This window comes from Stigmatopora argus, chromosome 15 (genome assembly GCF_051989625.1).
Source record: "Stigmatopora argus isolate UIUO_Sarg chromosome 15, RoL_Sarg_1.0, whole genome shotgun sequence".
Lineage (NCBI taxonomy): Eukaryota > Metazoa > Chordata > Actinopteri > Syngnathiformes > Syngnathidae > Stigmatopora > Stigmatopora argus.
Genome location: NC_135401.1, coordinates 14104978 through 14116840, shown reverse-complemented (window position 1 = coordinate 14116840; position 11863 = coordinate 14104978). Strand labels below are relative to the sequence as shown.

Here is an 11863-nt window from a genome sequence, read left to right as displayed (position 1 = left end):
ACATTTGAAATACTGAAGCACAAACAAAGGCAACATACCGAAAAAAATAAATCAATATCATATTATATTGTTTTTCAACAACGTAAAATCAAACAAATGTGTCAATATTTACGGTAATAGGCACGCATGTTTTTAATACCTTTGTTTTGACATTATATTAACAGAAGTAGAAAGTCTACTAGATTACTTTACTTTATCGTTTCTCATTGGCCGCCAACATGACGTAGCACGCATGTACGTGATACGTAGGCTTCCTCAATTTGACGATCATCAACAGCGGAATTGAAGATGGTAAGTGTGAAGCAACCCTCTAAACATGCACATTTACACCAATTATGCTGTGTTTTTAGAGTACAGCCTTCACTGGACCTTTTATAAATAAGTCATTGTCGGACAGGCAAGCGACGCTACTTTCTTATGAGGTGACGCCACAAGTCTGAGATGGATCGGCGGTCACATGACAGTTTCTGCACGTCAAGTGGTACAAAATTACAAAATGAGCTAAATCAACAGACTTTAGCTCTTTACTTTGGCTATTTATGCATTATTGGTCAAGGCATTTACACCGAAATGATGTATGTGTGGCCCACTTGATGCTCAAGTGACTTTTTCCTAGACGCGAATTGGTTAGCACTCTGTGCTAACAAGCTAACAGACAGTTCTAGGTTGACATAAAATATAGCAATGTGACGTAATCTAACGGATTTCATTCATTCTTGGTAGAATCATTGACTGCTCATTTTGGTGGTTAAGTGTAATTTAACTTTTTTTGTTTTATTATTTAAATGCTCGAATACAAGGCTGGCCTCACACTATATGGACTATGACTCTGTTAATGGAATCCTAAATTGTAATTGATTAATTGGTATTCCTCTAATATTTTTGATATAGTCATGTATCTCTGTAAAAAAAAAAATATATATATATATTCATATATATATTTATATATATATATTTATATATATATATTTATATATATATATTTTTATATATTTATATATATATATATATTTATATATATATATATTTATATATATATATATATATATATATATATATATGTATATATATATATTTATATATATATATTAGGTTGTATTTTAATATGTATTTCGTTCACGATTGGAATCACAAAATTTTGAGGAAATGATACAAATAATACCATTACTGTCAAATTATACGTTTTTCCCGTATTTTATACTTTTTTTTGATCATTTCAAATTGTGTACGCCGTATAACAACTTTTGTATGGGGAAAAATAGTTTTTAAAAAGTACATTTTTTTTTGTAAAACCGATCTCGTCTCGTTCACTGGTAGCAGACGAAAACATCATTGTTGATTGCGAATGTTGTCATGCCTTTTCACTTTATAAATAACGCGTGTCAGCAAGCAATGTACCCAGACAGTCAAGCTATCAGCGACATATAGTGACATCTCCAGAATCTTGAATTTAGTGCATACAAAAGGAGTACCTGTATTTTTGGAGGATATCATTGTGTGCAGGTGATTTACTGTGCAAAATTTTAGGGAACTTAGCAAAAAAAGATATTTATATACCCATTTCATATATTTATTTTCACCAGAAAAAACACTATAACAGCTCAACATTCACAAATATACATTTCTGACATTCAAAAACAAATCAGTGACCAATATAGCCACCTTTCTTTGTAAGGACAGTCAAAAGCCTGCTATTCTTGGATTCTGTCAGTGTTTTGATCTGTTCGCAATCAACATTGCGTGCAGTAGCGACTACACTCAGGGAGTTGACTATTTTGAATGAAACTTGATTGTTGGATGATCACACTTCAGAAGCTTGGCAATTTTAAGACTGCTTTACCCCTTCTTATTACAGCGTTGCACATCACCTCATCTGCTTAATTGTTAGTGTGCTTTCGAGCCTATACAGCTTGGAGTAAGAGCATAAATAGGATGATGTGGTCAAAATACTCATTTGCCTACTAATTCTGTTCGCAATAAAGGGTTAGGGATTAAATTTGCATTGGTGCTGGTGTGTGTGTTTCTTACCAATAAAGAGCCCACAAATTGAGGCATAGCAGTCGCAACAACATTGAATTCTTCGACGTAATGAGTCAGCAGCACAGCTCCATCTGAAATTGCCCAATATCGAGCACTAACTTTTACATCTTCAGTTGGGAGCTGCCCATTTCAAAAATCAAGACATTACCCACCCTTGTTTCACCACAATCACTAACTATTAACAAGTGAATGAATCACATCATATATTTGATTTATTTTGTTTATGTTAATCTTAATCAGTCTGTCCATTCACTGTTAATTTCAAATTTCAGCCCCCTTATAGTCCCAACAATTTCTTGTCTTTTTCTCCCCCTTCACCTTTTTATGTTTGTTGTATTAATGATTCCTTCTTATGTCATTTTATTCACACACACATATCCCCCTCCTTCCATCCCGCTTGCCTGTCTCCAATCAACCAGGCCGGTCACCGGGTAAGTACCGCTTTGCGTTTCCTGCGACAGATGCTCTCTGCTGGCTCTCTAACGACTAACTTGGCCCTTACTAGCACCAAAATGTAACAAAACACACCTTCAGCTCAAAGCTTAACTTGTTTCATCTTTCTATTCTTTACTGCATTCAACTAAATTCTGAAATAACTAAGGCAGAATTATGAATGGAGCATGTAAATGAGATTTCACAGCCTGACCAATCACAGCGTAGCATGGATCACTTGACCACAGTTGAATTACATAATATATTAAGAAATAATGTTCTCATTTTTTTCTAGGTTTTGTACTATGTAAGCGGCAACTTATTTTTTTTAATTTAATTGATTTTAAAAGTAGTGAATAGTTTCGATGGGAGCCCCGCTGGTTGAGTGGTTGGCTCGTTCTGGGGTCCTGCGTTCGATCCCCGGTCGGTCCTTCTGTGTGGAGTTTGCATGGGTTTTCTCCGGGTACTCTGGTTACCTCCGACATTCCAAAATTATGCCTGGTAGGGTGGTTGAACACTCTAAATTGCCCCTAGGTGTGAGTGTGAGCATGAATGGTTGTCTGTCTCCTCGTGCCCTGTGATTGGCTGGCCACCAATTCACGGTGTCCCTCGCCTGGTGACTGAAGTCAGCTGGGATAGACTCCAGCAGCCCCCGCGACCCTTATGAAGATAAGCGTTTCAGAAAATGAATGAATTGTTTGTGTTTTTTTAAATTTCACAATGAGGGTGCAGAAAATGGGCAGTTCAATGTTAATGGTTAAAAATTGAGGGTAAATTGAACATTTGCTTCCAGCCCCTCCCATTTCAAATGTAATTGGTGTCTTTCCCATCAATGGCAGTGATTGGGTTAAACAAGCTCTTTCCAAGTGTTTCTTGAATTTTCCTAATAGCTGTTTATCCTCAAATAGTGGCATCCTCGTTTCAATGCCTCTGTTCCGCAGGTGGTGGATAGGAAATGCGACAAATGATTATTTGGATAATCCATGAATTTTGTGATGAATATTTATCCACATCATGCAAGTCATTCAATACATGATGTATCTAACAATTATCAAATTACTGAATCAGCTATAAAAAGGATCACACACAAAAGCTTTTTAACGCTGTTAATAGGGACCCAAATTTTTATAGATATAGATTAGTACAAGGTAGACACAACAAAAAAAGAATCTAAGCAATGATTCTACCCAATAACTTGTATAAATCATCAATTTACTCTTATCATACGCTGAGCTAAGTAACGCTGGGTGTTATGGACCCAATTCATGTCCAGATTCATTTTAGATTAATATCAATACAGTAATACCTTGACATACGAGTGCCCCAACATACGAGAATTTTGAGATACGAGTGAAATTCAGTTTCGTTTTTTTTCCCACGACAACGCACTCGTAAACGGAACAAACAAATTTAAATTAACTTGTATTAATATATACAGACACTCAAACATACGTTTAATGTAACTTTACACAAAACTGAATTCTAATTTTGTTGTAATCTTTTGTTACCTTCGTTTTCCGGGTTGGCGGTTTGCCACGCCTCCACCCTCACGTTCGCTATCGATGGGCTGTTTGCTGTTGTACTACGTATTCCCTTCAAATATTCCGAAAATGATTCACACAAATGTCCTCACAATAGAATAACCCACGACCACTTGCCAACGAGAAATAGTCTTGTAGTACATTTTAGCGATCGCTACGCTGCTCATAAAGACCGGCTCGCAACTCCCTCGTTGAAATGGCTCTGAACACAGCCGCTTTGAACGACGTTGCGACCAGAAACATTACAAAGAGGGAATTGCGAGCCAGTGCTGCTGATGTTCTTAGGAGCAGCGAACGAGAAGTAATATAATACTCCTTGTATTAGATAATAATAATAACAGGAAATGCAACATCTCAGCTTACCCATGTATTGATTGTGGGTAATGAAGTTTCATTCTGAGAAAGAGTGCCATTGCCTATTGGCGTTGTATGCACGAGTATACTTCATTACCCAGAAAGCTCTCTTTTTGCCCGCGCATGCGCGTTGTGCGTGTCCTGGTCGATGCGTAGTAGAAACTCGTCTGAATTAATCGTTCAGTGCTCGTAGATATTGTTATACACGAAAGATATGCAAAAAAGGCTTGGTCACATCACGAAATTTTGATCGCATGACGGGCGAATTATTCGATCGAAATTTCTGTCGTAAGACGAGAATATTGTATAACGAGCGGTCGTGTGACGAGGTACCACTGTACGAGTAAAATTCCGAGCAAATATTTGCCGTGAGATACGAGACAAATTTTGAGATACGAGCATACGAGACAGCCAGGTGGCCGAGATGCGAGAGGCTGCTTATGATAACAGCGCACTGTCTTTCTCGCCGCATCTCCCTACTGGAAAGATATCTATGAGCAGGGGGCAGAACGTTGCATTTTTTCTGTTTTTTTGCGTTAGTCAGTGCAGAATTAAGTGGAAAATTAGTGGGTCCAAAGTAAGCAGGTGCAATGAAGGGTAGTGCGAAGAAAAAGCATGGCAATCAATATTTAGCACAAAATAATTGAAAATCATGAGTAGTGTATGCGTGACTGAGCTGGCTCGCCCATACAAGAGGAGCTCCTGGACAAGTTGGCAAGTGGTCTTGCATTATCCTATTGTGAGGATATTTGTGTGCGTCATTTTCGTAATATTTTGAAGGGGAGACAAAAGCAAACAACCCTAGATGGGTTCCTTTTAAAAACTCTGGCTAAAAGTGAAGGTCGAAGCGGGGCAAAAAGAGCCAAGTAGAAAAGTGAAAAAATTAAAACAAAATTAGAATTAAGTTTAGTGTAAGGTAAGAATAAAATTTGTTTTTAAATGTGTCTGTAACGTAATTTAGGTTCATTTAAGTGAAATTCATGTTTGTTATGTTACGAGCGCGTTGTCGTCCAAAAAGTGTCTCTCTCCCCTCCGCACACTGAGCGTTGTACTGAATAATGTCTCATTTTAGTATTGAACATTATAACCACTCGACAGTTATTTGTTACTCTGTTAGTGGATGGTGAATTAGAACCAATAAAAATGTTTTTCCATTGTGATATCCTGTTTTTAGTTTTTTTTTTCTGGGGTGGGAACAAATTAATTTTTATTTAGTTGATTTCTATGAGAAAAATTTATTTGATATACGAGTAAATCGACATACGAGCTCGGTCCCGGAACGCATTAAGCTCGTATCTCAAGGTATTACAGTAATATAATACAGGGCAAAGTTTTGGACAGACCTTATTCAATGCCACACAAATGATAGTCTTAAACCCATTGATGAAGCAAGAAATGTGACTAAAAACTCTGAGTCATACCTGTGAAGTAAAAACCATTTCAGGTTTATCGATAAAATGTCTAAAGTGCACAAAAAAGTAATTAATGCAAACAGTGGCTACTTTGAAGAAACTACATTATATATCATTTTCTCATCTATAAAAAATCAAGTATTGTAATCCCCCCAAAAAGTATCCAACAATTTTGAATGAACATTGACAGAGGATATGTTTTAGACCAGGGGTCTCAAACTTGCGGCCCGCGGGCCAACTGCGGCCCGCGGGACGATAATTTGCGGCCCCCGTCTTAATATGAAAGATCGTTTTTTTTTTTTTTTAGTTTTTTTTTTTTTTTTTTTTTTTTTTACCCCTTTCCCCATGATGGCGCCGTTTAAGTGGCAGCCAGTGGCAGTAGCTCTGTCCACTCATGTTTTTCTTGTTTTACAGCATGTTTTACATGAAAAATTAGAGGGAACATTGACATGCACCTGCTTGTGGCAGGTGTGATACTGGTGTGCCGATAGCGAGCAATGATGATGTCGTGACCGGATGATTCGCCTAAAGACGTTTCGCCGACGGACGTTTGACAGACGGACAGGTCGTACTAGTATTTGTTAGTTTAATGATTAAATACAAATACTAGTATTTGTATTTAATCATTAAACGCTGTTTTCAGCTGGATTTGACCGAATTTGAGAGCATTTTGAGCCGTTTGGCGAATGGACGTCTATAGACGTTTTTTTGCCTCCATCGCGATATCATCCAGTATTTGTATTTAATCATTAAATGCTGTTTTAGGATGGATTTGACCCGATTGCTGTCATTTTACGGCTCGGTTCTGCTACATCTGCCTGCCCAAGAGTGCTTATTCCCGGACTGCCATTGATGGTAGACGAACATTGATTTTTACTATAATTTGGACAACACCGGCGGCGGGCCGGATTAAAAATCCTAACGGGCCGTATATGGCCCGCGGGCCGAGGTTGAAAAACTTGTACACACACGATCCGGCGGGGCGAGCGTTCGAATCCCGTTTCGGCGAAACCTCCGTTCGGCCGAATGAACGTCCATTCGGCGACCTGCCCGTCTGTCAAACGTCCGTCGGCAAAACGTCTTTAGGCGAATCATCCGAGTACCGATGATGTCGCTCACACTGGTACTCAGTGCGCTCAGGGAGGTTGTCTTTCTGCTCAGACCAACAAAAAATTAGAGGGAACTTTGGTTCGGAGCTGAATGAACCAATCACGGTGAGGTATACGGCTCTGGAGGGCGGGACATCGGCCGGGCTGTCCAGTGCCTCGCTCACTCACTCATTCATTCCTCCAATCAGCTGGGCGGAGGAGAAGCCGTGAGGCCGATCACTCCGCTCGGCGCGCACACTCCTCCGCTGCTCTCAGCATAGAACTGAATGAGGCGCTATGATCCGTGATCCAGCCTGTGTCAGTGTCTGTAGCCATCTCCGCGATTGAAACGGAGAGCGAAAGTGCACATGCGCCACAAATCCGCGCGACTGAATGTGAAAGATCAACCCGAGACTCATTCCAAGTGGAAAAACATATTACAGAGCCCCAGAGATGTCTCTTTCAAAGCCTGCCGTGAAGAGAAAGGTCGGTGATGAGCACAGACAGTTTCAAGAAAAGTGGGGAGTGCAATATTTCTTTGTTGAACACAGGGGCACCCCGACGTGTCTCATTTACACTGAAAAAGTTGCGGTGCACAAGGAATACAATTTGAAACGTAATTGTACTATGAGACATGCTGAGGAGTACGAAAAATACCAGAGAGATGAGAGAGCCAACCAGGTTGCCAGTCTTAAAACACGTCTTCTGAGGCAACAGGATCTCTTCAAGAAGGCTACCAAAGACAGTAATGCAGCAGTCAAAGCTAGCTACGCTGTTTGTGAGTTGATTGATCCTGTGCTAAGTGATCCCAAATGGCTCATGGACTTGGCTTTTCTTGTTGATATCACACATGAGCTTAATGTACTGAACAAGAAGCTACAAGGCCAGGGGCAACTTGTCAGTGCTGCCTATGACAACGTGAGAGCATTCTGCACTAAACTTGTGTTATGGAAAGCCCAGCTCTCTCAGACAAACCTTTGCCATTTCCCAGCATGCAAGGCTCTCGTGGATGCAGGCACACCATTCAGTGGTGAGAAGTATGTTGAGGCCATTTCGCAGCTACAGGAGGAATTTGATCACAGATTTGCAGACTTCAAGACACACAAAGCCACATTTCAAATTTTTGCGGACCCCTTCTCCTTTGATGTGCAAGATGCCCCTCCTGAGCTTCAAATGGAGCTCATGGACCTGCAGTGCAACTCTGCACTCAAAGCCAAGTTCAGGGAGGTGAGTGGAGAAGCAGACAAGCTTGGGCAATTTTTGAGAGAGTTGACCCCCAGCTTCCCTGAACTTTCCCGAAGGTTCAAGCGGACCATGTGCCTTTTTGGGAGCACATACTTGTGTGAGAAGCTCTTCTCCACCTTGAACTTCAATAAGTCCAAGTACAGGTCCAGACTTACTGATGAGCATCTTCAAGCTCTACTGAGGGTCTCCACTGCTTCCTCCCTCAAGCCAAATGTGACTATGTGAGAAGAAGCGCTGCCAGGTCTCTAGCAGCAAGGAGTAGGCAAAAGAAGCCATGTTCAGAATATTTCATGTTCAATGTTCCATTCAAGTTCAGAAAGTTAAAGGTTAAAGAGCTGTTAATACAGACATTTGAAACGGAATAAAAATAATTCATTTTCTCTACTTAGCCAGCCAGTGTATATCTACTGTATGCTCATTAGTATTATTTGGTTTTATATTACTGATTGATTTATTTTTTATTCATCTTTAAGTTAATGTATTTAATTCATTATTTTTTGTTAAAAAATAAAGATATTTGATAACGTTGGAAAGTTTTATCAGTGCTTTTCTTGTGGAAATCCTGATGCGGCCCAGTCTCACCCAGACTCGGCCTCTAGCGGCCCCCAGGTAAATTGAGTTCGAGACCCCTGTTTTAGACAGTCCAGATACGGGTTGAAGAACATGTTGCATTATTAAAATATGCCCAAATGTTCTTCCTGTAACATAACATGCAGACCGCAGCAGCGCAAACAAGCTAAAACTTTATTGTCAACTCGGCACTTTCTCCACACTATAATTAAGGACAATAAGATGCAGGCATATTAACTTTGCGTACATTAAGCAACTGTCATGTATTGTGATCACAATATTGCATGTTTGTCTCTTAAAACTAAAACTACTAATCTGTTATGTTTTACAGTCTGTACAGTCAACCAAAACACTTGCTTGTCGTCATCATTAAAAAATGTTGTACATTGAAATATTTTTGTTAGTCATTGCTAATGAAAACAACATTGAGATTTACCTCACCTGGGAATAGGATTGTGTGTTTGCGATCATATATTAAATTCTAAATTACGTATGCCAAAAAAAAGGCCTTGGAGTTCCGTACTTTTTAGGAGGGGTTCAAAATATTTGGGCTAGGGCTCGCTATACTGATTTTAACCTAAATGAAGTCAATGGAAGCCACTATTTGAGGTATTCTGCCCATTTGCTATTCTTTTTTTTCTTGCTTTTTGGTAAAGTTTGCAATAAAGTTTTCTGTGAGACTAAGAACTAGGCCTGCTAAGGCCTGCTCTCCCACTGGCTGTCAAACAGTTGTTGTTCGGACAGTCAATCAATTTCTACCTGTCTGAGGGTCCCTCAGGGAGACCTCTTTTTCGGCGTCTAAAGCATCTCTTTTCTACGCAGTTAGTCCTGGTGTTAGGCGACCTGCACATCCCGCACCGATGCAACACATTACCGGCTAAGTTCAAGAAGCTTCTGGTGCCGGGAAAGATCCAACATATCCTCTGCACTGGTAACCTTTGCACTAAGGAGAGCTACGACTACCTGAAGACGCTCGCTGGGGACGTCCACATCGTACGCGGGGACTTTGATGAGGTCACTACAACGTCTGTAAATCACCATTCTGACAAAATCCAACGAGTATATGGACCACAATTCAATATCTCATGATACTACAAAGTCTAGCGCCATTTCATTAAAGGGTCACTTATATTTGTAGAAAAACAAATTTAAGTGTAGCAAAATGAACATGTAGTTATAGAAAAGCTAACTGGTAGATTTTGAATCAGGAAACTTTGAACTTTCAACTTCAAGTTCAAATTCACCTCGACAACTGCAAGTTAGTTATGTTACAAATGGATTTGTTGCTGCAACTATGACCGTATATTTAAGTCTACCACAAAGTTAATGTATTTACTCGCATATAAGCCGCACCCTTAAAATTGCCTTAAGATGTTTGAATTTTACAATTTCTCGCGTATAAGGCACCTCCTTATTTTCACGTCCATATTCGTGGTTTTAAGAGGGAGTACAAATGTGTTACTTTGAAGGGAAAATCTTAAGAAAAATCACACATGGTATTTCTGAGATACTGTATGAATCAAAAACATTATTAGGGTCAATATCATAAGGAAGTTAGTCATTCTTCCAGTAACGGTTGTTTTCTTACTGCAAAACAGAAAATAACCAACAAATAGTAAATATTAATTTGCCAACATCTACTGGTGAAAAAGAGTATATATAGCAAGTCATGTGCGCATATAAGCCATACCCTTGATTTAGTCATCATTTTTTAGTTACAAATAGGGCTTGTACGTGAGAAAATATGGTAGTTAAATACATTTTTGCTGGAACTACAAATATCTATTTCCCTGGTTCAAATTTACCTTTTAAAACGACAGCATTTTTTACAGCTATAGATTTTTTTGTTAACTTTAAATACAAATATTTCCCGACAACTGCAAATTCAGATTTACTTCTACAGCCACAGGTTAGTTTATTTACAACTTGTTTCAGCTGTAATTACAAATGTATTTCATGCAATGGATAAGATGACAATGACGAGGCATTTTTAAATATCCATTTTTTTTCATACAACTACAAGTTTTCTTAAAAATACAAAAATATTTGTTACAAACAACTTCTGGGACTAAAAGTTAGTTTTTTACAACTGCAGTACATTTGTATTTTATTTTTGTTGTTGCTGAAACTAAAATATATTTCCTACAAGTCGAAATTCAACTTGACTGTCTACAACTTCATTCAGTTGCAACTCCATTATTTTTGTTTTAGAACCTGAACTACCCGGAGCAGAAGGTGGTTACCGTGGGGCAATTTAAGATCGGTCTAATTCACGGCCACCAGGTGATTCCATGGGGGGACGTGGCCAGTTTGGCGCTACTGCAGCGGCAGCTGGATGTCGACATCCTCATCTCGGGACACACGCACAAGTTTGAGGCATTTGAGAACGAGAACAAGTTCTACATCAACCCTGGGTCTGCCACTGGAGCCTACAGCGCACTGGAAAGGTACACGGAGGCGCTAATCACATGTTTTTTTAGGATGAACCCTGAAAATGTTGTCTTCTCACAGCAACATAATCCCGTCCTTTGTGCTGATGGACATCCAGGCGTCGACAGTGGTGACGTACGTCTACCAACTAATTGGAGACGACGTCAAAGTGGAACGAATCGAGTACAAAAAGTCATAATTACCAACACGCGCTTTTCTTTTCATCCACTTGGAGACATTGTCTGTCTTCAAGCTCAGTTTTCACATTGTTTTTTCTTTCTTTCTTGGTGTTGCAGTTGAAATGTAATGAACACAAACATTTATTTGTCATGCAAAAATTTCAGCTTCCTTCTCATTCCTTTCCACTTCAAACAGAATAAATGATTAATCTTCAAGTCCTAATTTGTCTTCAATGATCCCCCAAAAACTTTTTCTAAAGATTTTAAATTATGATGATCCATTAATGTGTTCAGATTTTACAAATTTACTTCATTCACTGTATTAGCATTAACGAAATAGAACGAATATTCTTATCTCTTTCACTGCATCACGAGTACAGAGTGGAAATAATTCTATAAATAAAAGCCAGTATATTTCCGGATGTGGCCGACTGACATTTTGTCATTATTGGTAATTTTTTTTATTTTGAGTACATTACCTGGGATAATGTAACTATCCCGTTTTCAGAAACAAAACCATGTGTCAAGTACTGCACTTACAATGAACCCACTTCAAAATCAAAATCTCATAA

General features: G+C 39.0%; 1 protein-coding gene across 3 annotated transcripts; it reads left to right on the top strand.

The window, feature by feature from the left end:
• The first annotated feature begins 122 nt into the window (after positions 1 to 122).
• vps29 (VPS29 retromer complex component) lies at positions 123 to 11507 on the top strand. 3 transcript variants are annotated; one of them, XM_077620383.1, is made up of 5 exons: positions 214 to 291; positions 2460 to 2471; positions 9505 to 9696; positions 10894 to 11129; positions 11194 to 11507. In XM_077620383.1, exons 1-5 carry the CDS (start codon positions 289 to 291, stop codon positions 11309 to 11311), a joined length of 561 nt encoding a protein of 186 aa, XP_077476509.1. In that variant the 5' UTR covers positions 214 to 288; the 3' UTR covers positions 11312 to 11507. The 3 variants fall into 3 exon arrangements, with proteins under 3 accessions (XP_077476510.1, XP_077476509.1, XP_077476508.1); XM_077620384.1 differs by lacking the exon at positions 2460 to 2471 and having other exon boundaries at positions 123 to 291; XM_077620382.1 differs by lacking the exons at positions 214 to 291; positions 2460 to 2471 and adding an exon at positions 298 to 481.
• Positions 11508 to 11863: the final 356 nt, after the last annotated feature.

Coding starts and splice junctions, on each gene's coding strand:
- vps29 (XM_077620382.1), top strand. CDS start 458: ATGACAGTTTCTGCACGTCAAGTG. Junction 9,697..10,893: donor TACGCGGGGACTTTGATGAG/GTCACTACAACG, acceptor TTTTTGTTTTAG/AACCTGAACTACCCGGAGCA. Junction 11,130..11,193: donor GCCTACAGCGCACTGGAAAG/GTACACGGAGGC, acceptor GTCTTCTCACAG/CAACATAATCCCGTCCTTTG.